The sequence below is a fragment of the Salmo salar genome, chromosome 12 (genome assembly GCF_965601325.2).
Source record: "Salmo salar chromosome 12, fSalSal1, whole genome shotgun sequence".
Classification (NCBI taxonomy): Eukaryota; Metazoa; Chordata; class Actinopteri; order Salmoniformes; family Salmonidae; genus Salmo; species Salmo salar.
This window is the reverse complement of record NC_138302.1, coordinates 11,797,501-11,824,522: the sequence shown is the minus strand read 5'-3', so window position 1 is coordinate 11,824,522 and position 27,022 is coordinate 11,797,501. Positions and strand designations below refer to the sequence as shown.

General features: G+C 47.6%; 1 protein-coding gene across 2 annotated transcripts in view; it reads left to right on the top strand.

The window, feature by feature from the left end:
* The first annotated feature begins 637 nt into the window (after positions 1-637).
* The window catches only part of LOC106593543 (proto-oncogene vav), a 43,749-nt gene continuing 17,364 nt past the window's right edge, over positions 638-27,022 (top strand). The window contains exons 1-12 of one of the 2 annotated variants that reach the window (XM_082958572.1): positions 638-818; positions 2,605-2,828; positions 15,540-15,656; positions 19,481-19,539; positions 19,688-19,753; positions 20,574-20,682; positions 21,767-21,859; positions 22,114-22,182; positions 24,781-24,884; positions 25,272-25,371; positions 25,565-25,660; positions 25,750-25,818. In XM_082958572.1, the coding sequence (XP_082814698.1) occupies positions 2,625-2,828; positions 15,540-15,656; positions 19,481-19,539; positions 19,688-19,753; positions 20,574-20,682; positions 21,767-21,859; positions 22,114-22,182; positions 24,781-24,884; positions 25,272-25,371; positions 25,565-25,660; positions 25,750-25,818 (1,086 nt within the window). In that variant the 5' untranslated portion in view covers positions 638-818; positions 2,605-2,624. Of the gene's footprint in view, positions 819-2,604; positions 2,829-15,539; positions 15,657-19,480; positions 19,540-19,687; positions 19,754-20,573; positions 20,683-21,763; positions 21,860-22,113; positions 22,183-24,780; positions 24,885-25,271; positions 25,372-25,564; positions 25,661-25,749; positions 25,819-27,022 lie in introns of both variants that reach the window. The other variant, XM_082958571.1, reaches the window with a different exon arrangement.

The window sequence follows — 27,022 nt, the reverse complement described above, 5'->3', positions numbered from 1 at the left end:
TTTCTGATGTGTTAATCAGTGAGTACATGAACTACTAGTTAGGATAAGTAGAGTTTCTGATGTGTTAATTAGTGAGTACATGAACTACTAGTTAGGATAAGTAGAGTTTCTGATGAGTTAATCAGTTAGTACATGAGCTACTAGTTAGGATAAGTAGAGTTTCTGATGTGTTAATCAGTGAGTACATGAACTATGGGAATGGATTCTACTCTCACTGGCGTTCTAGAACCATGTGCATTTTCACGTTGCAAACTTCAGCAGTGAGATTATTTTCATCCTCTCTCTGTCACACTGGAGCTCCTCTCTGAATGTGTGCTTTGTAGATAATGTTGTGGTTGGTTTTGTGATCTCACACCTTCACATACTGAGTATACTGCGCCTGTTTGTGTCTCTCTGTACGTGTGTTTCTCTCTCTGTGTGTGTGTCTGCGCGTGTCTCTCTGTGTGTGTGCACGAGCGTCTGTGTGTGTGCGCGTGTGTGTGTGTGTGTGTGTGTGTGTGTGTGTGTGGTGTGTGTGTGTGTGTGTGTGTGTGTGTGTGTGTGTGTGTGTGTGTGTGTGTGTGTGTGTGTGTGTGTGTGTGTGTGTGTGTGTGTGACAGAGGAAAGGGGAAGTGGTACAGTTAAAAGAGTCCTCCTCCATCTGCAGCTCTGCAGAACGCAACACCCACCTCGCAACAACGACCACAGGGGGAAAGGACGGCCAAACTAACGGCAAGAGACAATGACAAGACGACAGGAGAGGTGAACACAGACGGAGACAAATCAACAAGGAGCAAGACGAACAGAACGACAGACCTGAAGAAGAGGAGAACAAGAAGGCAAGAAATGCTTTTTTGTTGTTAGATAAGTTAGGTGAAGTCAAAATCTAACTGTATTCCTCACATGCTTGGTAAACTAACAGGTGTAGACTAACAGTGAAATGCTTACTGACAGCTGATTGGCCCTTCCCTTCCGTTCCCAACAATGCAGAGAGAAGAAAAAGTTTTTGTGTTACGTAAAGTTGGTGGAATATTTGGAGCCTTGTCATGAGTCTGTAGTTAGTTCCCTATATATACACATGGGTTACAGGCAAGCAGATCTAGAAACAGGTCTAGAAACAGTTCAGGGAAGCCAAGCAGATCTAAAAACAGGTCTAGAAACAGGTCTAGAAACTGTTCAGGGAAGCCAAGCAGATATAAAACATATATAAAAACAGGTCTAGAAACAGGTCTAGTGTGGTCATGTTCCTGCTGTGTCCAGGTGGTCGTGTTCAGGTTGAGATGCAGCTGTGGCGTTAGTGTGGCTGATAGTGTCCAATGTGGTGGTGTTTATGGTTGTCTGAGGGTTATATTTGACGTTATATTGAGGTTGTGTTACGGTTACGTTGTGTTAATGTTCATGATACGCTGTGTGGTTGACAGAGGCCAGGGTGCTCCCTGAGAGTTTCATGTTGTGTTCCTGTCCTGTCCAGGTGGTCACGTTACGGTTGAGATGGAGCTGTGGCATCACTGTGTGGTGTGGTTCAAATCAAATCCAAGTTTATTTGTCACGTGCGCTGAATACAACAGGTGTAGACGTTACAGTGAAATGCTTACTTACAGGCTCTAACCAATAGTGCAAAAAAGGTATTAGGTGAACAATAGGTAGGTAAAGAAATAAAACAACAGTAAAAAGACAGGCTATATACAGTAGCGAGGCTATATACAGTAGCGAGGCTACATACAGTAGCTAGGCTATATACAGTAGCTAGGCTATAAAAGTAGCGAGGCTATATACAGTAGCGAGGCTATATACAGTAGCGAGGCTATAAAAGTAGCGAGGCTATATACAGTAGCGAGGCTATATACAGTAGCGAGGCTATATACAGTAGCTAGGCTATAAAAGTAGCGAGGCTATATACAGTAGCGAGGCTACATACAGTAGCTAGGCTATATACAGTAGCTAGGCTATATACAGTAGCTAGGCTATAAAAGTAGCGAGGCTATATACAGTAGCGAGGCTATATACAGTAGCGAGGCTATATACAGTAGCGAGGCTATATAAAGTAGCGAGGCTATATAAAGTAGCGAGGCTATAAAAGTAGCGAGGCTATATAAAGTAGCGAGGCTATAAAAGTAGCGAGGCTATAAAAGTAGCGAGGCTATAAAAGTAGCGAGGCTATATAAAGTAGCGAGGCTATATAAAGTAGCGAGGCTATAAAAGTAGCGAGGCTATATAAAGTAGCGAGGCTATAAAAGTAGCGAGGCTATATAAAGTAGCGAGGCTATAAAAGTAGCGAGGCTATAAAAGTAGCGAGGCTACATACAGACACCGGTTAGTTGAGCTGATTGAGGTAGTATGTACATGTAGGTATGGTTAAAGTGACTATGCATATATGATGAACAGAGAGTAGCAGTAGCGTAAAAGAGGGGTTGGCGGGTGGGACACAATGCAGATAGCCCGGTTAGCCAATGTGCGGGAGAACCGGTTGGTCGGCCCAGTTGAGGTAGTATGTACATGAATGTATAGTTAAAGTGACTATGCATATATGATAAACAGAGAGTAGCAGCAGAGTAAAGAGTTGATCAGTGGTTGATCAGTGTTTCTGGTTGTCTGACGGTCATGTTGTGTTCCTGTCGTGTCCAGGTGGTGGTGTTACGGTTGAGATGGAGCTGTGGCGCCACTGTGCCGTGTGGCTGATAGAGTGCAGGGTGCTCCCTGAGAGTCACAGGGTAACGTGGGACAGTGCTCAGGTGTGTGAGTTAGCCCAAGCTCTGAGGGATGGAGTCCTGCTCTGTCAGCTGCTGAATAACTTACTACCCCACGCCATCAACCTCCGAGAGATCAACCTCCGTCCCCAGATGTCCCAGGTAACACACACACACACACACACACACACACACACACACACACACACACACACACACACACACACACACACACACACACACACACACACGTATACGTACACACACTTAAACACACACACACATACACACGTATACACACAATTATACACATACACGTTTACACACACAAACGTCAGCAGGCTGGTAGGGCTAACGTCAGCAGGCTAGTAGAACTAACGTCAGCAGGCTAGTAGGGCTAACGTCAGCAGGCTAGTAGGGCTAACGTCAGCAGCCTAGTAGAACTAACGTCAGCAGGCTAGTAGGACTATAGTCAGCAGGCTAGTAGGGCTAACGTCAGCAGGCTGGTAGGGCTAACGTCAGCAGGCTAGTAGGACTAACGTCAGCAGGATGGTAGGACTAACGTCAGCAGGCTGGTAGGGCTAACGTCAGCAGGCTGGTAGGACTAACGTCAGCAGGCTGGTAGGGCTAACGTCAGCAGGATGGTAGGACTAACGTCAGCAGGCTAGTAGGGCTAACGTCAGCAGGCTGGTAGGACTAACGTCAGCAGGCTAGTAGGACTAACGTCAGCAGGCTGGTAGGGCTAACGTCAGCAGGCTAGTATGGCTAACGTCAGCAGGCTAGTAGGGCTAACGTCAGCAGGCTGGTAGGGCTAACGTCAGCAGGCTAGTAGGACTAACGTCAGCAGGCTAGTAGGGCTAACGTCAGCAGGCTGGTAGGACTAACGTCAGCAGACTGGTAGGACTAACGTCAGCAGGCTGGTAGGGCTAACGTCAGCAGGCTGGTAGGGCTAACGTCAGCAGGCTGGTAGGACTAACATCAGCAGACTGGTAGGACTAACGTCAGCAGGCTGGTAGGGCTAACGTCAGCAGGCTAGTAGGGCTAACGTCAGCAGGCTAGTAGGACTAACGTCAGCAGGATGGTAGGGCTAACGTCAGCAGGCTGGTAGGGCTAACGTCAGCAGGCTAGTAGGGCTATAGTCAGCAGGCTAGTAGGGCTAACGTCAGCAGGATGGTAGGACTAATGTCAGCAGGCTGGTAGGCCTAACGTCAGCAGGCTGGTAGAACTAACGTCAGCAGAATGGTAGGGCTAACGTCAGCAGGCTGGTAGGGCTAACGTCAGCAGGCTGGTAGGACTAACGTCAGCAGACTGGTAGGACTAACGTCAGCAGGCTGGTAGGGCCAACGTCAGCAGGCTAGTAGGGCCAACGTCAGCAGGCTAGTAGGGCTAACGTCAGCAGGATGGTAGGACTAACGTCAGCAGACTGGTAGGGCTAACGTCAGCAGGCTAGTAGGGCTATAGTCAGCAGACTAGTAGGGCTAACGTCAGCAGGCTAGTAGGACTAACGTCAGCAGGATGGTAGGACTAACGTCAGCAGGATGGTAGGACTAACGTCACCAGGATGGTAGGACTAACGTCAGCAGGATGGTAGGACTAACGTCAGCAGGCTGGTAGGGCTAACGTCAGCAGGATGGTAGGACTAATGTCAGCAGGCTGGTAGGGCTAACGTCAGCAGGCTAGTAGGGCTAACGTCAGCAGGCTGGTAGGACTAACGTCAGCAGAATGGTAGGGCTAACGTCAGCAGGCTGGAAGGACTAACGTCAGCAGACTAGTAGGACTAACGTCAGCAGGATGGTAGGGCTAGCGTCAACAGGATGGTAGGGCTAACGTCAACAGCCTGGTAGGGCTAACGTCAGCAGGATGGTAAGGCTAACGTCAACAGGATGGTAGGGCTATAGTCAGCAGGCTAGTAGGGCTAACGTCAGCAGGCTGGTAGGACTAACGTCAGCAGGCTGGTAGGGCTAACGTCAGCAGGATTTTAGGACTAACGTCAGCAGGATGGTAGGGCTAACGTCAGCAGGCTAGTAGGGCTAACGTCAGCAGGATGGTAGGGCTAACGTCAGCAGGATGGTAGGGCTAACGTCAGCAGGATGGTAGGGCTAACGTCAGCAGGCTAGTAGGGCTAACGTCAACAGGATGGTAGGGCTAACGTCAGCAGGATGGTAGGGCTAACGTCAGCAGGATAGTAGGGCTAACGTCAACAGGATGATAGGGCTATAGTCAGCAGGCTAGTAGAGCTAACGTCAGCAGGATGGTAGGGCTAACGTCAACAGGATGATAGGGCTATAGTCAGCAGGCTAGTAGAGCTAACGTCAGCAGGATGGTAGGGCTAACGTCAACAGGATGATAGGGCTATAGTCAGCAGGCTAGTAGAGCTAACGTCAGCAGGATGGTAGGGCTCACATCAGCAGGATAGTAGGGCTAACGTCAACAGGCTAGTAGGACTAACGTCAACAGGATGATAGCGCTATAGTCAGCAGGCTAGTAGAGCTAACGTCAACAGGATGATAGGGCTATAATCAGCAGGCTAGTAGAGCTAACGTCAGCAGGATGGTAGGGCTAACGTCAACAGGATGATAGGGCTATAGTCAGCAGGCTAGTAGAGCTAACGTCAGCAGGCTAGTAGAGCTAACGTCAGCTCCACTTTAACGTCAGCAGGCTGGTAGGGCTAACGTCAGCAGGATGGTAGGACTAACGTCAGCAGGATGGTAGGGCTAACGTCAGCAGGATGGTAGGGCTAACGTCAGCAGGATGGTAGGGCTAACGTCAGCAGGATGGTAGGGCTAACGTCAACAGGATGATAGGGCTATAGTCAGCAGGCTAGTAGAGCTAACATCAGCAGGATGGTAGGGCTCACATCAGCAGGATGGTAGGGCTAACGTCAACAGGCTAGTAGGACTAACGTCAACAGGATGATAGCGCTATAGTCAGCAGGCTAGTAGAGCTAACGTCAACAGGATGATAGGGCTATAATCAGCAGGCTAGTAGAGCTAACGTCAGCAGGATGGTAGGGCTAACGTTAACAGGATGATAGGGCTATAGTTAGCAGGCTAGTAGAGCTAACGTCAGCAGGATGGTAGGGCTATCGTCAACAGGATGATAGGGCTATAGTCAGCAGGCTAGTAGAGCTAACGTCAGCAGGCTAGTAGAGCTAACGTCAGCTCCACTTTAAGATATATGCTACTACTAACACAGTTTTCTGCTTCATATGTTACCTATTGTCCAGTTTATGCTGCCTCCACTTTAAGATGTATGCTACTACCAAGCCGGTTTCCGGCTTCATTTCATCAGTTTAAAATGACCAGACATTGAAATATAGAATATTTTTTATTGAGGAAATGGAATAGATGTGAGAATGAGGATTCAGGAGGGGAATGAGAATAGATCGGATTAGGGAGGAGAAAGGAGAATAGGACAGATGAAGTAGAGGAGGAATTCAGGAGGGGAAATGAGAATAGACCAGATGAAGTAGATGACTACAGATGAAGCAGAGGACTGCAGATGAAAGATCCAGGGGGTGGACTCCAAAGTTTTGCTTGGAGTCTCTGGTAGACACCACTGTCAGGCTGTGGTAATTAGGCCGCTGTGGTGATGGTGAGGCTGGGCAGTTGAGGACTGATCTAGGAGAGGTTCCCAGCTGGTAAGACCAGGGGCTGAACCGCTGCAGGAGCAGTTGGCACGTAACTGGATGAGCTGGCTGGGATGTGGGAGTTCATGTCTGGTAGGGACGGAAGGTGAGATGCTGCGGGGTGGCAGTCAGCGGGATTGGAGGGGAAGAGAAAGGACGTCATTGGCAGAGTGGGTGAGCCACCGCCGGAGTGTCAAAAGAGTGTCGAAGGCAAAACGTAATAGCCAGGTTGTTGGAGCACGGGGGACAACGGTTGACAGAAGGAAAGGGGTTGTCAGAGTGGAGCAGCAAGCAGAGGCAGAATGAGGGATGTATGAAGGGCCACTGGCGTCGGGCAGACAGGATGCAGGCAGGGTGCGATGGACAACTGCAGAGGTGGCAGGCCATGGACACCCTGCATGTGAAGAAGCTACTGTACAGCTGTCGAGAGCGCCCCAGTACGTGCTGACATTCCACTGCAGGAGTCTGGAGGCAGTGACAACCCGACAACAGCCAATGGAAGTCGTAGATTGTTGCGCCACCAAAACGAACGGCCAGATCCATCACAACGGAGTGGTACTCATCCAACTCCTAGCGATGAGAAAGGTGAGCCGAGCAGATAACGTCTGTGTAGTACGAGAAGGCCAAGGGACCTGAGGTGGGGAGAGAGAGGGGCCAGAGGGACCTGAGGTGGGCAGAGAGAGGGGCCAGAGGGACCTGAGGTGGCAGAGAGAGGGGCCAGAGGGACCAGAGGTGGGCAGAGAGAGGGGCCAGAGGGACCTGAGGTGGGCAGAGAGAGGGGCCAGAGGGACCTGAGGTGGGCAGAGAGAGGGGCCAGAGAGACCTGAGGTGGGCAGAGAGAGGGGCCAGAGGGACCTGAGGTGGCAGAGAGAGGGGCCAGAGGGACCAGAGGTGGGCAGAGAGAGGGGCCAGAGGGACCTGAGGTGGGCAGAGAGAGGGGCCAGAGGGACCTGAGGTGGGCAGAGAGAGGGGCCAGAGGGACCTGAGGTGGTCAGAGAGAGGGGCCAGAGGGACCTGAGAAGGCAGAGAGAGGTCATCACTGGCAGAGAGAGGGGCCCGAGGGACCTGAGGTAGGCAGAGAGAGGTCATCACTGGCAGAGAGAGGGGCCAGCAGGACCTTGTAGGATATGCTGGCGAAGCGAGGAAGAGACTGGATGTGAATTGTAGTGGAGTGTGTTGGGTAAAGGAAGAGAGGGAAGGGTGAGCCGGGGTGCGAGGCTGGGGTCTGCAGTCACAGCTGTGAAGAACAGGGGCAGCAGGCACATACAGCTGAACCGGCAGCGCTGGCAGAGAAGGAGGGGAGGCACTGCAGGGGTGGCGGTCACAGGACCAGTGGCAAAGATGGAGGTCGTCACTGGTGGAGAGGCAGGTGGGGAGAGAGGACGTCAGTGGCACAGAGAGGGGGTGACCACAGCAGCAGTCAGGGTCCAGTGGAAAAGCAGGAGGGAGAGAGCAGTGTGTCAGGTATTATAGAGAGGAGGGAGAGAGCAGTGTGTCAGGTATTATAGAGAGGAGGGAGAGAGCAGTGTGTCAGGTATTATAGAGAGGAGGGAGAGAGCAGTGTGTCAGGAATTAAAGAGAGGAGGGAGAGAGCAGTGTGTCAGGTATTATAGAGAGGAGGGAGAGAGCAGTGTGTCAGGTATTATAGAGAGGAGGGAGAGAGCAGTGTGTCAGGTATTATAGAGAGGAGGGAGAGAGCAGTGTGTCAGGTATTATAGAGAGGAGGGAGAGAGCAGTGTGTCAGGTATTATAGAGAGGAGGGAGAGAGCAGTGTGTCAGGTATTATAGAGAGGAGGGAGAGAGCAGTGTGTCAGGTATTATAGAGAGGAGGGAGAGAGCAGTGTGTCAGGTATTATAGAGAGGAGGGAGAGAGCAGTGTGTCAGGTATTATAGAGAGGAGGGAGAGAGCAGTGTGTCAGGTATTATAGAGAGGAGGGAGAGAGCAGTGTGTCAGGTATTATAGAGAGGAGGGAGAGAGCAGTGTGTCAGGTATTATAGAGAGGAGGGAGAGAGCAGTGTGTCAGGTATTATAGAGAGGAGGGAGAGAGCAGTGTGTCAGGTATTATAGAGAGGAGGGAGAGAGCAGTGTGTCAGGTATTATAGAGAGGAGGGAGAGAGCAGTGTGTCAGGTATTATAGAGAGGAGGGAGAGAGCAGTGTGTCAGGTATTATAGAGAGGAGGGAGAGAGCAGTGTGTCAGGTATTATAGAGAGGAGGGAGAGAGCAGTGTGTCAGGTATTATAGAGAGGAGGGAGAGAGCAGTGTGTCAGGTATTATAGAGAGGAGGGAGAGAGCAGTGTGTCAGGTATTATAGAGAGGAGGGAGAGAGCAGTGTGTCAGGTATTATAGAGAGGAGGGAGAGAGCAGTGTGTCAGGTATTATAGAGAGGAGGGAGAGAGCAGTGTGTCAGGTATTATAGAGAGGAGGGAGAGAGCAGTGTGTCAGGTATTATAGAGAGGAGGGAGAGAGCAGTGTGTCAGGTATTATAGAGAGGAGGGAGAGAGCAGTGTGTCAGGTATTATAGAGAGGAGGGAGAGAGCAGTGTGTCAGGAATTATAGAGAGGAGAGAGAGCAGTGTGTCAGGTATTATAGAGAGGAGAGAGAGCAGTGTGTCAGGTATAATAGAGAGGAGAGAGAGCAGTGTGTCAGGTATTATAGAGAGGAGGGAGAGAGCAGTGTGTCAGGTATTATAGAGAGGAGGGAGAGAGCAGTGTGTCAGGTATTATAGAGAGGAGGGAGAGAGCAGTGTGTCAGGTATTATAGAGAGGAGGGAGAGAGCAGTGTGTCAGGTATTATAGAGAGGAGGGAGAGAGCAGTGTGTCAGGTATTATAGAGAGGAGGGAGAGAGCAGTGTGTCAGGTATTATAGAGAGGAGAGAGAGCAGTGTGTCAGGTATTATAGAGAGGAGGGAGAGAGCAGTGTGTCAGGTATTATAGAGAGGAGGGAGAGAGCAGTGTGTCAGGTATTATAGAGAGGAGGGAGAGAGCAGTGTGTCAGGAATTATAGAGAGGAGAGAGAGCAGTGTGTCAGGTATTATAGAGAGGAGGGAGAGAGCAGTGTGTCAGGTATTATAGAGAGGAGGGAGAGAGCAGTGTGTCAGGTATTATAGAGAGGAGGGAGAGAGCAGTGTGTCAGGTATTATAGAGAGGAGGGAGAGAGCACTGTGTCAGGTATTATAGAGAGGAGAGAGAGCAGTGTGTCAGGTATTATAGAGAGGGGGGAGGAGCTGTACGGACTTATGTTGTGTTAGACGCCAACACCACATGATACCAGTTACCTGGATGAGGCTAGTCACACGGTGTCCTGCAACACCACATGATACCAGTTACCTGGATGAGGCTAGTCACACGGTATCCTGCAACACCACATGATACCAGTTACCTGGATGAGGCTAGTCACACGGTGTCCTGCAACACCACATGATGCCAGTTAACTGGATGAGGCTAGTCACACAGTGTCCTGCAACACCACATGATACCAGTTACCTGGATGAGGCTAGTCACACGGTGTCCTGCCACACCACATGATACCAGTTACCTGGATGAGGCTAGTCACACGGTGTCCTGCAACACCACATGATACCAGTTACCTGGATGAGGCTAGCCACACGGTGTCCTGCAACACCACATGATACCAGTTACCTGGATGAGGCTAGTCACACGGTGTCCTGCAACACCACATGATACCAGTTACCTGGATGAGGCTAGTCACACGGTATCCTGCAACACCACATGATACCAGTTACCTGGATGAGGCTAGTCACACGGTGTCCTGCAACACCACATGATGCCAGTTAACTGGATGAGGCTAGTCACACGGTGTCCTGCAACACCACATGATACCAGTTACCTGGATGAGGCTAGTCACACGGTGTCCTGCAACACCACATGATACCAGTTACCTGGATGAGGCTAGTCACACGGTGTCCTGCAACACCACATGATACCAGTTACCTGGATGAGGCTAGTCACACGGTGTCCTGCAACACCACATGATACCAGTTACCTGGATGAGGCTAGTCACACGGTGTCCTGCAACACCACATGATACCAGTTACCTGGATGAGGCTAGTCACACGGTATCCTGCAACACCACATGATACCAGTTACCTGGATGAGGCTAGTCACACGGTGTCCTGCAACACCACATGATGGCAGTTAACTGGATGAGGCTAGTCACACGGTGTCCTGCAACACCACATGATACCAGTTACCTGGATGAGGCTAGTCACACGGTATCCTGCAACACCACATGATGCCAGTTACCTGGATGAGGCTAGTCACACGGTGTCCTGCAACACCGCATGATGCCAGTTACCTGGATGAGGCTAGTCACACGGTATCCTGCAACACCACATGATGCCAGTTACCTGGATGAGGCTAGTCATGAGGTGTCCTGCAACACCACATGATGCCAGTTACCTGGATGAGGCTAGTCACACAGTGTCCTGCAACACCACATGATGCCAGTTACCTGGATGAGGCTAGTCACACGGTGTCCTGCAACACCACATGATGCCAGTTAACATGAGGCTAGTCACACGGTGTCCTGCAACACCACATGATGCCAGTTACCTGGATGAGGCATGTCACACGGTGTCCTGCAACACCACATGATGCCAGTTACCTGGATGAGGCTAGTCACACGGTATCCTGCAACACCACATGATGCCAGTTAACATGAGGCTAGTCACACGGTGTCCTGCAACACCACATGATGCCAGTTACCTGGATGAGGCTAGTCACACGGTGTCCTGCAATGCCACATGATGCCAGTTACCTGGATGAGGCTAGTCACACGGTGTCCTGCAACACCACATGATGCCAGTTACCTGGATGAGGCTAGTCACACGGTGTCCTGCAATGCCACATGATGCCAGTTACCTGGATGAGGCTAGTCACACGGTGTCCTGCAACACCACATGATGCCAGTTACCTGGATGAGGCTAGTCACACGGTATCCTGCAACACCACATGATACCAGTTACCTGGATGAGGCTAGTCACACGGTGTCCTGCAACACCACATGATGCCAGTTACCTGGATGAGGCTAGTCACACGGTATCCTGCAACACCACATGATACCAGTTACCTGGATGAGGCTAGTCACACGGTGTCCTGCAACACCACATGATGCCAGTTACCTGGATGAGGCTAGTCACACGGTATCCTGCAACACCACATGATACCAGTTACCTGGATGAGGCTAGTCACACGGTGTCCTGCAACACCACATGATGCCAGTTACCTGGATGAGGCTAGTCACACGGTATCCTGCAACACCACATGATGCCAGTTACCTGGATGAGGCTAGTCACACGGTGTCCTGCAATGCCACATGATGCCAGTTACCTGGATGAGGCTAGTCACACGGTGTCCTGCAACACCACATGATGCCAGTTACCTGGATGAGGCTAGTCACACGGTATCCTGCAACACCGCATGATGCCAGTTAACTGGATGAGGCTAGTCACTAGGTGTCCTGCAACACCACATGATGCCAGTTAACTGGATGAGGCTAGTCACACGGTGTCCTGCAACACCACATGATGCCAGTTAACATGATGAGGCTAGTCACACGGTGTCCTGCAACACCACATGCACCGCAGACCGACTAGGAGGAACGTTAGTTCGGTCAGGTTTAAGTAGGGTGGCAGTGGTGATTAAGGAGAGCGAGGACTGATTAGCAACATGTAACAGCTGGTGCTTGTTGAGTTGCTGCGTTCAGGGAAACTAGTTAAAGTGTTGCAGACGGGCCTGGAGGCTGGTTGGCAACGTGTAACAGCTGGTGCTTGTTGAGTTGCTAGGGAGCTGCGTTAAAGTTGTTGCGTTCAAATCTGGTCCTCTCCTGAATTTGTGTTTGTTCTTAACACCATTAAGCTGTATGCTATTATCACTGAGACTGTTTCCTGCTTCATTTCCATACAGTCCATTTCCATAGCGACCGCTCCATAGTGACGAGCAGACCGCATTTAAGCCCACGGCCAATGAGATAAGAAAATCACCTGATAGGTGTGTGTGTGTGTGTGTGTGTGTGTGTGTGTGTGTGTGTGTGTGTGTGTGTGTGTGTGTGTGTGTGTGTGTGTGTGTGTGTGTGTGTGTGTGTGTGTGTGTGTATCAATGACCATAATCTCTTCTGGTTTACAGTGTGTGGGTTTAAGGGACCGGGGAATCCTTTCTGTGGGTCATCATATTAGTTAATTGATAAATGTTATTAAATGTCAAATCAAAGTTTATCTCTCACGTGCGCTGAATACAACAGGTGTAGACGTTACAGTGAAATGCTTACTTACAGGCTCTAACCAATAGTGCAAAAAAGGTATTAGGTGAACAATAGGTAGGTAAGTAAATAAAACAACAGTAGAAAGACAGGCTATATACAGTAAAATGTGTGTGTGTTTGTTCGGTCATAGCAGGTTTGATCGTGCTGAGTGGCCGTGTGTGTGTGTGTGTGTGTGTGTGTGTGTGTGTGTGTGTGTGTGTGTGTGTGTGTGTGTGTGTGTGTGTGTGTGTGTGTGTGTGTGTGTGTGTGTGTGTGTGTGTGTGTGTGTGTGTGTGTGTGTGTGTGTGTGTGTGTGTGTGTGTGTGTGTGTGTGTTACATTTATTTATTTATTTCACCTTTATTTAACCAGGTAGGCTAGTTGAGAACAAGTTCTCATTTACAACTGCGACCTGGCCAAGATAAAGCGTAGCAATTCAACACATACAACAACACAGAGTTACACATGGAATAAACAAAACATACAGTCAATAATACAGTAGAACAAAAGAAAACAAAAAGTCTATATACAGTGAGTGCAAATGAGGTAAGATAAGGGAGTTAAGGCAATAAACAGGCCATGGTGGCGAAGTAATTACAATATAGCAATTAAACACTGGAATGGTAGATGTGCAGAAGATGAATGTGCAAGTAGAGATACTGGGGTGCAAAGGAGCAAGATAAATAAATAAATACAGTATGGGGATGAGGTAGATTGATGGGCTGTTTACAGATGGGCTATGTACAGGTGCAGTGATCTGTGAGCTGCTCTGACAGCTGGTGCTTAAAGCTAGTGAGGGAGATGTGTGTGTGTGTGTGTGTGTTGGTGTGTGTGTGTGTGTTGGGTCATAGCAGGTTTGACTATGCTGAGTGTGTGTGTGTGTGTGTGTGTGTGTGTGTGTGTGTGTGTGTGTGTGTGTGTGTGTGTGTGTGTGTGTGTGTGTGTGTGTGTGTGTGTGTGTGTGTTGGGTCATAGCAGGTTTGACTATGCTGAGTGTGTGTGTGTGTGTGTGTGTGTGTTGGGTCATAGCAGGTTTGACTATTCTGAGTGTGTGTGTGTGTGTGTGTTGGGTCATAGCAGGTTTGACTATGCTGAGTGTGTGTGTGTGTGTGTGTGTGTGTGTGTGTGTGTGTGTGTTGGGTCATAGCAGGTTTGACTCTGCTGAGTGTGTGTGTGTGTGTGTGTGTGTGTGTGTGTGTGTGTGTGTGTGTGTGTGTGTGTGTGTGTGTGTGTGTGTGTGTGTGTGTGTGTGTGTGTTGGGTCATAGCAGGTTTGACTCTGCTGAGTGGCCATGTGTGTGTAACTCTGGGGAGTCCTATGAGGTGACTAGTGTCTTCCCTTCATAGTACACACACGTTGAGACACTTTGCATAACTGCACAGGGAAGTGTCCATTGCAACAAAATGAATCCACGTCTGTGGACATCACAGATGTGTGTGTGTGTGTGTGTGTGTGTGTGTGTGTGTGTGTGTGTGTGTGTGTGTGTGTGTGTGTGTGTGTGTGTGTGTGTGTGTGTGTGTGTGTGTGTGTGTGTGTGTGTGTGTGTGTGTGTGTGTGTGTGTGTGTGTGTGTGTACTCATACCACGGTCATATATCAGTGCCAGTCAAAACATTTCCCCTTTTTTTAAATTAGAGTTCTCTATTTAACAATGCTGACAACACACACACACACACACACACACACACACACACACTGCTCTGGCAGGAAGCTATGCAAATCTGATTCTGCAAATGTCTGACCGCTGAGCAGCAGGGTTTTGTATTAGATACATTAATGTGTTTTACACTGACTAGATGAACACTTTGTGGCTCTCTTTCTCTCCATCTCTCTCTCTCCTCTCTCTCTCTCTCCGTCTCTCTTTCTCTCCGTCTCTCTTTCTCTCCGTCTCTCTTTCTCTCCGTCTCTCTCTCTCCTCTCTCTTTCTCTCCGTCTCTCTCTCTCCTCTCTCTTTCTCTCCATCTCTCTCTCTCCTCTCTCTTTCTCTCCGTCTCTCTCTCTCCTCTCTCTTTCTCTCCGTCTCTCTCTCTCCTCTCTCTTTCTCTCCGTCTCTCTCTCTCCTCTCTCTTTCTCTCCATCTCTCTCTCCTCTCTTTCTCTCCATCTCTCTCTCTCCTCTCTCTCTCTCTCCGTCTCTCTTTCTCTCCATCTCTCTCTCTCCTCTCTCTTTCTCTCCGTCTCTCTCTCTCCTCTCTCTTTCTCTCCGTCTCTCTCTCTCCTCTCTCTTTCTCTCCATCTCTCTCTCTCCTCTCTCTTTCTCTCCGTCTCTCTCTCTCCTCTCTCTTTCTCTCCGTCTCTCTCTCTCCTCTCTCTTTCTCTCCGTCTCTCTCTCCTCTCTCTTTCTCTCCATCTCTCTCTCCTCTCTTTCTCTCCATCTCTCTCTCTCCTCTCTCTTTCTCTCCATCTCTCTCTCTCTCCTCTCTCTTTCTTTCCATCTCTCTCTCCTCACTCTTTCTCTCTCCTCTCTCATTCTCTCTCTCCCCTCATGTTATCTCTCCTTCTCTCCCTTGTTTATTTCCCACCACCTCCCTACTGGTTTCCATGGTGATGTGCACAGTATTGTGTCTCTCGATCAATCAGTCAATCATTACACAAGTTGGCTGATTGGATGTGTGATGATGACCAATTACAATGTGATAACTGAACCTATGAAGTGTGACTCAATGGCTTGTGAATAACCTGTTCTGATTAGCCCACTGTGGTTCCTGTGTCTTAACTAACCTGATATGATTGGCTTCTGTAGTTCCTGTGTCTTAAATAACCTTATCTGATTGGCTCCTCTAGTTCCTGTGTCTGAATAACCTGATATGATTGGCTTCTGTAGTTCCTGTGTCTGAAATAACCTGTTCTGATTGGCTCCCTGTAGTTCCTGTGTCTGAAATAACCTATTCTGATTGGCTCCTCTAGTTCCTGTGTCTGAATAACCGGATATGATTGGCTTCTGTAGTTCCTGTGTCTGAAATAACCTGTTCTGATTGGCTCCCTGTAGTTCCTGTGTCTGAAGAACATCCGTACGTTCCTGGGGGTGTGCCAGGAGAAGTTTCACCTGAGGAAGACTGAACTGTTTGAAGCCTTCGACCTGTTTGATGTCAGAGACTTCGGCAAGGTGTGTGTGTGTGTGTGTGTGTGTGTGTGTGTGTGTGTGTGTGTGTGTGTGTGTGTGTGTGTGTGTGTGTGTGTGTGTGTGTGTGTGTGACAACACCTCACCTTATCTGAACTCTCTCTTGTTCACTCTCGCTCTCATTTTACATGTACATTTGAGTCATTTAGCAGACGCTCTTATCCAGAGTGACTTACAGGTGCAGAACATTCATCTTAAGGTAGCTAGGTGGGACGACCACATACAGAACATTCATCTTAAGGTAGCTAGGTGGGACGACCACATACAGAACATTCATCTTAAGGTAGCTAGGTGGGACGACCACATACAGAACATTCATCTTAAGGTAGCTAGGTGGGACGACCACATACAGAACATTCATCTTAAGGTAGCTAGGTGGGACGACACACATACAGAACATTCTGAAAATATTCAGACCCTTGGACTTTTTCTGTTACGTTACAGCCTTATTCTAAAATGGAATACATCGTTTCTTTCCCTCATCAATTTACACACTATACTCCATAATGACAAAGCAAAAACAGTTATTTAGAAACTTTTGCAAACGTATAAAAAATGTAAAACTGAAATATCACATTTATATAAGTATTCAGACCCTTTACTCAGTACTTTGTTGAAGCACCTTTGGCAGCGATTACAGCCTCGAGTCTTCTTGGGTATGACGCTACAAGCTTGACACACCTGTATTTGGGGAGTTTCTCCCATTCTTCTCTGCAGATCCTCTCAAGCTCTGTCAGGTTGGATGGGGAGCGTCGCTGCACAGCTATTTTCAGGTCTCTCCAGAGATGTTCGATAGGGTTCAAGTCCAGGCTCTGGCTGGGCCACTCGAGGACATTCAGAGACTTGTCCCGAAGCCACTTCTGCGTTGTCTTGGCTGTGTGCTTAGGGTAGTTGTTCTGCTGGAAGGTGAACCTTTGCCCCAGTCTGAGGTCCTGAGCGCTCTGGAGTAGGTTTTTTGACAAACTCCAAGCGACCTGTCAGGTGCCTTTTACTGAGGAGAGGCTTCCGTCTGGCCACTCTACCATAAAGGCCCGATTGGTGGAGTGCTGCAGAGATGGTTGTCCTTCTAGAAGGTTCTCCCATCTCCACAGAGGAACTCTAGAGCTCTGTCAGAGTGACCATCGGGTTCTTGGTCACCTCCCTGACCAAGGCCCTTCTCCCCCAATTGCTCAGTTTGGCCGGGTGGCCAGCTTCTTCCATTTAACAATGACAGAGGCCACTGTGTTATTGGGGACCTTCAATGCTCCAGAATTTTTTTGGTGTCCTTCCCCAGAGCTGTGCCTCGACACAATCCTGTCTCGGAGCTCTACAGATAATTCCTTCAACCGCACGCTTGGTTTTTGCTCTGACATGCACTGTCAACTGTGGGACCTTATATAGACAGGTGTGTGCCTTTCCAATTCATGTTCAATCAATTGAATTTACCACAGGTGGACTCCAATCAAGTTGTAGAAACATCTTAAGGATGATCAATGGAAACAGGATGTACAGTGGCTTGTGAGAGTATTCACCCCCTTGGCACTTTTCCTATTTTATTGCCTTACAACCTGGAATTAAAACATATTTTTTGGGGGGGGGTTGTATCATTTGATTTACACAACATGCCTCCCACTTTGAAGATGCTAAATATTTTGGAAACAGGATGCACCTGAGCTCAATTTCGAGTCTCATAGTAAAGGGTCTGAATACTTATGTAAATAAGGTATTTACGTTTTTACATTTTTAATAAATTAGTAAACATTTTTAAAAATCAGTTTTTCACTTTGTCAGTATGGGGTATTGTGTGGATTGATGAGGATTTTTTTTAAATGTTATTTAATCAATTTTAGATTAAGGCTGTAACTTAACAAAATGTGGAAAAAGGGAAGGGGTCTGAATACTTTCTGAATGCACTGTTTCACAGTCTAGTAGGAAAAGACAACCTGTTTTATTTCGGAGGGTGGGAGCTGTAGGGGCGGGACGGCCAAGAGTGCTCGGGTTGGGATGTGTTTAGCCTGAAGGGAGGAGCAGTTCCCCTTGCTGTCGTCTGAACGTGTGTGTGTGTGTGTGTGTGTGTGTGTGTGTGTGTGTGTGTGTGTGTGTGTGTGTGTGTGTGTGTGTGTGTGTGTGTGTGTCGTCTTTGACATGGGGGTTACAGCAGTTTTCTTTCGTTTCATTCTGCCCGCCTCACAGTCTGCAGCTTCCTGTCAATGTGTCACCACGGTTACCATAAGCCAACCCAGTTACAGGAACAAGTCTTGTTTCTCTTTGCGACCCTAACACAGTCATAACGCAGCCCAGAACACAACCACAACCTTTAAACAGCACAGTCAAGGGGTGTCCACATACTTTTGGCCATGTAGTGTTCATATAGTACCAGTCTTTAAACAGCACAGTCAAGGGGTGTCCACATACTTCTGGCCATGTAGTGTCCATACAGTACCAGTCTTTAAACAATACAGTCAAGTGGTGTCCACATACTTCTGGCCATGTAGTGTCCATACAGTACCAGTCTTTAAACATCACAGTCAAGGGGTGTGCACATACTTCTGGCCATGTAGTGTCCATACAGTACCAGTCTTTAAATAACACAGTCAAGGGGTGTCCACATACTTTTGGCCATATAGTGTCCATACAGTACCAGTCTTTAAACATCACAGTCAAGGGGTGTCCACATACTTCTGGCCATGTAGTGTCCATACAGTACCAGTCTTTAAATAACACAGTCAAGGGGTGTCCACATACTTTTGGCCATATAGTGTCCATACAGTACCAGTCTTTAAACATCACAGTCAAGGGGTGTCCACATACTTCTGGCCATGTAGTGTCCATACAGTACCAGTCTTTAAATAACACAGTCAAGGGGTGTCCACATACTTCTGGCCATGTAGTGTCCATACAGTACCAGTCTTTAAATAACACAGTCAAGGGGTGTCCACATACTTCTGGCCATGTAGTGTCCATACAGTACCAGTCTTTAAACAACACAGTCAAGGGGTGTCCACATACTTCTGGCCATGTAGTGTCCATACAGTACCAGTCTTTAAACAACACAGTCAAGGGGTGTCCACATACTTCTGGCCATGTAGTGTCCATACAGTACCAGTCTTTAAATAACACAGTCAAGGGGTGTCCACATACTTCTGGCCATGTAGTGTCTATACAGTACCAGTCTTTAAATAACACAGTCAAGGGGTGTCCACATACTTCTGGCCATGTAGTGTCCATACAGTACCAGTCTTTAAATAACACAGTCAAGGGGTGTCCACATACTTCTGGCCATGTAGTGTCCATACAGTACCAGTCTTTAAACAACACAGTCAAGGGGTGTCCACATACTTCTGGCCATGTAGTGTCCATACAGTACCAGTCTTCTGTCTCTCAGCAGTTGGTTGGTCTGCTCTCTTCCTTCTCCTCTACTTCGGGTTTCACTTCTCTCTCTCTCTCACTCTCACTTCTTTCTCTCTTCTTCAAGACACTGTAGTTTCTCTCTCTCTCTCTCTCTCTCTCTCTCTCTCTCTCTCTCTCTCTCTCTCTCTCTCTCTCTCTCTCTCTCTCTCTCCATCCCTCCATCCAGTTGCTGAGTCACAGTAAAACTGTAAGACAGAGAGGGAGCAACAGAAGCGTTCAGATATATTGTCCCTCTCGTGTCTGTCTTATGTCTCCTGTCATAAATAGGTTCCGTTTGCTGTCTACTAAACAACTCACCACCAGCAGAACCACAGCAAATTAAATATCTAGCATATTTATCTAAGAAGTCTCTCTATATCTTTCTATGTCATCCCATGTCCATCTATGTCATCCCATGTCCCTGTATGTCTGTGTTTCAGGTGATAGACACCTTGTCCATTCTGTCCCACTCACCCATCTCCGTCCGGAAGGGTTTCCAGTAAGTTACCAAACTCTACAAACTCAACCATTCTATTTTCTTCTTCATTGGAAAGTAAAACACTATCTTTGTCTTCTCTCTCTCTCTACCTCCCCCATCTCTCTCTCTCCCCACCTCCCCCATCTCTCCTCTCTCTCTCTCTCTCTAGGTCTTTCCCAATAGAAGGCTGTATTACTGATGATGATATCTACAACGGTCTCTCTGACCAGATTGAGTAAGTTACTGTCTGTGTGTGTGTGTGTGTGTGTGTGTGTGTGTGTGTGTGTGTGTGTGTGTGTGTGTGTGTGTGTGTGTGTGTGTGTGTGTGTGTGGTGTGTGTGTTGAATGATAATGACAAATTTTATCCTCCCTCTCTCCCTATCCCCCCTCTCTATCTCTCCTCCCTATCCCCCCTCTCTCTCCTCCCTATCCCCCCTCTCTCTCCCTCCCCTCTCCCTATCCCCCCTCTCTCTCTCCTCCCTATCCTCTCTCCCTCCCCTCTCTCTCCCCCTCCCCTCTCCCTTTCCTCCCTATCCCCCTCTCTCTCTCTCCTCCCTCCCCTCTCTCTCTCCTCCCTCCCCTCTCTCTCTCTCCCTCCCCTCTCTCTCTCCCTCCCTATCCTCTCTCTCCCTCCCACCCTCCCCTCTCTCTCTCTCCCTATCCTCTCTCTCCCTCCCTATCCTCTCTCTCCCTCCCTATCCTCTCTCCTCCCTATCCCCTCTCTCTCTCCCTCCCCTCTCTCTCCTCCCTATCCCCCCTCTCTCTCCTCCCTGTCCTCTCTCTCTCCTCCCTATCCCCTCTCTCTCTCTCTCCCTCCCCTCTCACTCTCCTCCCTATCCCCCTCTCTCTCCTCCCTGTCCTCTCTCTCTCCCTCCCCTCTCTCTCTCCTCCCTATCCCCTCTCTCTCTCCCTCCCCTCTCACTCTCCTCCCTATCCCCCCTCTCTCTCCTCCCTGTCCTCTCTCTCTCCCTCCCTCCTCTCTCCTCCCTATCCCCCCTCTCTCTCTCTCTCCTCCCTCCCCTCTCCCCCCCCCCCCTCCTCTCTCTCCCTCTCAGTGAAACAGTGGACGAGGATGATGATCTTTATGACTGTGTGGAGGATGAGGAGAATGAGGGGGATGAGATATATGAAGACCTGATGAGGGCCGATGAGCCATCGGAGACGGTGAGAGAACACAACGGTCAATACTACCAGAGACGTGGCTATGTTAACTCAGCTACGTTGTTTTCACACTTAAAGGATGGGGATAGGAGCTGTTTTTACACTCGGGAATGGTCATTTTATGGTTGTGTTATGGTCCTGTTTTATGGTTGTGTTTTGGTTGTGTTTTGGTTCTGTTATGGTTTTGTTATTGTTGTGTTTTGGTTTTGTTATGGTTTTGTTATGGTTGTGTTTTGGTTCTGTTATGGTTATGTTATGGTTGTGTTTTGGTTCTGTTATGGTTCTGTTATGGTTATGTTACGGTTGTGTTATGGTTGTGTTACGTTACAGCAACAGAAGATGAAGGTGAATAACAGAGAATGTTATGGTTATGGTTGTGTTAAGGTTGTGTTACGTTACAACAGCAGAAGGTGGAGGTGGATAAGAGAGAATGAACCAGATGGGGTTGTGTTATGGTTGTGTTATGGTTGTGTTACGTTACAGCAGCAGAAGATGGAGGTGGATAAGAGAGAATGAACCAGATGGGGTTGTGTTATGGTTGTGTTATGGTTGTGTTATGGTTGTGTTACGTTACAGCAGCAGAAGATGGAGGTGGATAAGAGAGAATGAACCAGATGGGGTTGTGTTATGGTTGTGTTATGGTTGTGTTACGTTACAGCAGCAGAAGATGGAGGTGGATAAGAGAGAATGAACTAGATGGGGTTGTGTTATGGTTGTGTTATGGTTGTGTTACGTTACGTTACAGCAGCAGAAGATGGAGGTGGATAAGAGAGAATGAACCAGATGGGGTTGTGTTATGGTTGTGTTATGGTTGTGTTATGGTTGTGTTACGTTACAGCAGCAGAAGATGGAGGTGGATAAGAGAGAATGAACCAGATGGGGTTGTGTTATGGTTGTGTTAAGGTTGTGTTACGTTACAGCAGCAGAAGATGGAGGTGGATAAGAGAGAATGAACCAGATGGGGTTGTGTTATGGTTGTGTTATGGTTGTGTTACGTTACAGCAGCAGAAGATGGAGGTGGATAAGAGAGAATGAACCAGATGGGGTTGTGTTATGGTTGTGTTAAGGTTGTGTTACGTTACAGCAGCAGAAGATGGAGGTGGATAAGAGAGAATGCTGCCTGCAGGAGATCAGACTGACAGAGGAGAAATACACTGACACACTGGAGTCCATATTACAGGTAGTACTCTGTCTCTGTCTCTCTGTCCCTCCTTCTCTCTGTCTCTCTGTCCCTCCTCTCTGTCTCTCTGTCCCTCCTTCTCTCTGTCCCTCCTCTTCTGTCTCCATCATTCTCTCTCTCCTTCTCTCTCGCTCTCTCCCTCCTTCTCTCCCCCTCTCTCTCTCCCTCCTCTCTCTCCCTCCTTCTCTCTCTCTCTCTCTCCCTCTTTCTCTCTCTGCTGTCAAACTTAACTGGATCTCTGTCTGTGTGCGTAGCACTTTATGAAGCCCCTCCAGAAGTTCCTTCAGCCTCACGACATAGAGAGCATCTTCATCAACACGGCGGTATGGCATTCTGTTCTTCCTTCTGTACAGAGTACTAGTATTTTGTATATACACTGACTATACCAAACATTAACAACACCTTTCTAATAATATGGAGTTGCCCTTTTGACCTCGGAACAGCCTCAGTTCGTCGGGGCTCGGACACTGCAAGGTGTCGAAAGCGTTTCCACAGGGATTCTGGTCCATGTTGACTCCAATGCTTCCCACAGTTGTGTCAAGTTGGCTGGATGTCCTTTGGGTGGTGGACCATACTTGGTGGACCATACTACACACGGGAAAATGTTGAGCGTGAAAAACCCAGCAGCGTTGCAGTTCTTGACATAAACCAGTGCGCCTGTCACCTACTACCATACCCTGTTCAAAGGCACTTACATATTTTGTCTTGCCCATTCACCCTATTGACTGACACACGTACACAATCCATGTCTCAATTTGTCTCAAGGCTTAAAAATCCTTATTTAACCTGTCTCCTCCCCTTCATCTACACTGACTGAACCCCAATAAGGGATCATAACTTTCACCTGGATTCACCTGGTCAGTCATGGGAAGAACAGGTGTTCCTAATGTTTTGTATAGTGACTGTAGAATGAAGTCATTATCTCCATAGTTGTGTGTAAACTGTGTGTGTGTACAGGGTAAACTGTGTGTGTATAGGGTAAACTGTGTGTGTATAGGGTAAACTGTGTGTGTATAGTGTAAACTGTGTGTGTATAGGGTAAACTGTGTGTGTACAGGGTAAACTGTGTGTGTATAGGGTAAACTGTGTGTGTATAGGGTAAACTGTGTGTGTATAGGGTAAACTGTGTGTGTACAGGGTAAACTGTGTGTGTGTACAGGGTAAACTGTGTGTGTGTATAGGGTAAACTGTGTGTGTGTATAGGGTAAACTGTGTGTGTACAGGGTAAACTGTGTGTGTATAGGGTAAACTGTGTGTGTGTACAGGGTAAACTGTGTGTGTACAGGGTAAACTGTGTGTGTGTATAGGGTAAACTATGTGTGTGTATAGGGTAAACTGTGTGTGTACAGGGTAAACTGTGTGTGTGTACAGGGTAAACTGTGTGTGTACAGGGTAAACTGTGTGTATAGGGTAAACTGTGTGTGTATAGGGTAAACTGTGTGTGTATAGGGTAAACTGTGTGTGTACAGGGTAAACTGTGTGTGTACAGGGTAAACTGTGTGTGTATAGGGTAAACTGTGTGTGTATAGTGTAAACTGTGTGTGTATAGGGTAAACTGTGTGTGTATAGGGTAAACTGTGTGTGTATAGGGTAAACTGTGTGTGTATAGGGTAAACTGTGTGTGTATAGGGTAAACTGTGTGTGTATAGGGTAAACTGTGTGTGTATAGGGTAAACTGTGTGTGTACAGGGTAAACTGTGTGTGTGTATAGGGTAAACTGTGTGTGTGTATAGGGTAAACTGTGTGTGTATAGGGTAAACTGTGTGTGTATTGGGTAAACTGTGTGTGTATAGGGTAAACTGTGTGTGTACAGGGTAAACTGTGTGTGTGTATAGGGTAAACTGTGTGTGTGTATAGGGTAAACTGTGTGTGTGTATAGGGTAAACTGTGTGTGTGTATAGGGTAAACTGTGTGTGTGTATAGGGAAAACTGTGTGTGTACAGGGTAAACTGTGTGTGTGTACAGGGTAAACTGTGTGTGTGTATAGGGTAAACTGTGTGTGTGTACAGGGTAAACTGTGTGTGTGTATAGGGTAAACTGTGTGTGTGTATAGGGTAAACTGTGTGTGTGTATAGGGTAAACTGTGTGTGTGTATAGGGTAAACTGTGTGTGTGTATAGGGAAAACTGTGTGTGTACAGGGTAAACTGTGTGTGTGTACAGGGTAAACTGTGTGTGTGTATAGGGTAAACTGTGTGTGTGTATAGGGTAAACTGTGTGTGTGTATAGGGTAAACTGTGTGTGTACAGGGTAAACTGTGTGTGTATAGGGTAAACTGTGTGTGTGTACAGGGTAAACTGTGTGTGTACAGGGTAAACTGTGTGTATAGGGTAAACTGTGTGTGTATAGGGTAAACTGTGTGTGTACAGGGTAAACTGTGTGTACAGGGTAAACTGGTGTGTATAGGGTAAACTGTGTGTGTGTACAGGGTAAACTGTGTGTGCATAGGGTAAACTGTGTGTGTATAGGGTAAACTGTGTGTGTATAGGGTAAACTGTGTGTATACAGGGTAAACTGTGTGTGTATAGGGTAAACTGTGTGTGTATACAGGGTAAACTGTGTGTGTATAGGGTAAACTGTGTGTGTATAGGGTAAACTGTGTGTGTATAGGGTAAACTGTGTGTGAGACAGGGTAAACTGTGTGTGAGACAGGGTAAACTGTGTGTGAGACAGGGTAAACTGTGTGTGAGACAGCCCCCAACATATGAAATCATAATTTCCCTCCTCCTCCCCCTCTTACCCCTCTCTCTCTCTACCTCCTCCGTCTCTCTCTCTACCTCCTCCCCCTCTTACCCCCCTCTCTCTCTCTCTACCTCCTCCCTCTCTCTCTCTACCTCCTCCGTCTCTCTCTCTACCTCCACCCCCTCTTACCCCCCTCTCTCTCTCTACCTCCTCCCCTCCCTCTCTCCGACTCTCTCTGTAGGATCTGGCTGTAACCCATCGTAGTCTGCTGGGGGAGATCCAGACCTCTATCTTAACCCTGAAGGCCGAGAACCTTTACCAGGTCTTCATCAACTATAAAGAGAGGTAGAGAAATACACCGTTATCAGCACGGCAAATCTCAAAGGCTTGATTAGAAAGGGATATAAGGGCTGGAAAGATTATGTAAAAGGATTATAAACTGGCTGGTTCCAGTCCTGAATGCTGATTGGCTGACAGCTGTGGTATATCAGACCGTATACCACAGGTATGACAAAACATTTGTTTTTACTGCTTTAATTACGTTGGTAACCAGTTTATAATAGGAATAAGGCACCTTGTGGGTTTGTGATATATGGCCAATATACCACGGCTAAGGGCTGTATTCAGGCACTCTGCGTTGCGTCGTGCTTAAGAACAGCCCTTAGCCATGGTATATTGGCCATATACCACACACCGTCGGCCTTATTGCTTAAATATATCTCTCTCTCCCAGGTTGTTGCCGTATGGGCGGTACTGCAGTCAGGTGGAAGCAGCTACTAAACACCTGGACAAGATGTCCGCCATGAAGGAAGGAGTCAGAATGAAACTAGAGGTGAGAATAGTGGTGGATACATCACCCATATGAAACATGGAGGAGGACAGAAAGGTGGATACATCTCTGAAGTAGCTTATTCTCTTTAATTTACACTGAACTAATCTCTCCTCTCCTCTCCTCTCCTCTCCTCTCCTCTCCTCTCCTCTCCTCTCCTCTCCTCTCCTCTCCTCTCCTCTCCTCTCCTCTCTAGGAGTGCTCTAAGAGGGCTAACAGTGGCAGGTTTTCTCTGCGTGATCTACTCATGGTTCCCATACAGAGAGTCCTCAAATACCACCTACTGCTCCAGGTACACAACGTGTGTCTGTGTTGTGTGTGTTTTATTAACACACATGTGGCTTAAATGCATCACTGTTAATAGTGTAATGTGATTACCAGGAGCTGGTGAAACACACCTCTAGCACTACAGAGAAAGAAAACCTTCGGACAGCTCTAGACGCCATGAGAGTGAGTTGACCTTCCTCTTCCAGACTTTACTGATACTAACAGGACAAGCATGAGTTCCTCTTCCAGACTTTACTGATACTAACAGGACAAGCATGAGTTCCTCTTCCAGACTTTACTGATACTAACAGGACAAGCATGAGTTCCTCTTCCAGACTTTACTGATACTAACAGGACAAGCATGAGTTCCTCTTCCAGACTTTACTGATATTAACAGGACAAGCATGAGTACCTCTTCCAGACTTTACTGATACTAACAGGACAAGCATGAGTTCCTCTTCCAGACTTTACTGATACTAACAGGACAAGCATGAGTTCCTCTTCCAGACTTTACTGATATTAACAGGACAAGCATGAGTACCTCTTCCAGACTTTACTGATATTAACAGGACAAGCATGAGTTCCTCTTCCAGACTTTACTGATATTAACAGGACAAGCATGAGTACCTCTTCCAGACTTTACTGATATTAACAGGACAAGCATGAGTTCCTCTTCCAGACTTTACTGATATTAACAGGACAAGCATGAGTTCCTCTTCCAGACTTTACTGATATTAACAGGACAAGCATGAGTTCCTCTTCCAGACTTTACTGATATTAACAGGACAAGCATGAGTTCCTCTTCCAGACTTTACTGATATTAACAGGACAAGCATGAGTTCCTCTTCCAGACTTTACTGATACTAACAGGACAAGCATGAGTTCCTCTTCCAGACTTTACTGATATTAACAGGACAAGCATGAGTTCCTCTTCCAGACTTTACTGATATTAACAGGACAAGCATGAGTTCCTCTTCCAGACTTTACTGATATTAACAGGACAAGCATGAGTTCCTCTTCCAGACTTTACTGATATTAACAGGACAAGCATGAGTACCTCTTCCAGACTTTACTGATATTAACAGGACAAGCATGAGTTCCTCTTCCAGACTTTACTGATATTAACAGGACAAGCATGAGGTCCTCTTCCAGACTTTACTGATACTAACAGGACAAGCATGAGTTCCTCTTCCAGACTTTACTGATACTAACAGGACAAGCATGAGTTCCTCTTCCAGACTTTACTGATATTAACAGGACAAGCATGAGGTCCTCTTCCAGACTTTACTGATACTAACAGGACAAGCATGAGTTCCTCTTCCAGACTTTACTGATATTAACAGGACAAGCATGACACAAACATGTGAAGGAGTACTGAGCTGTTTTT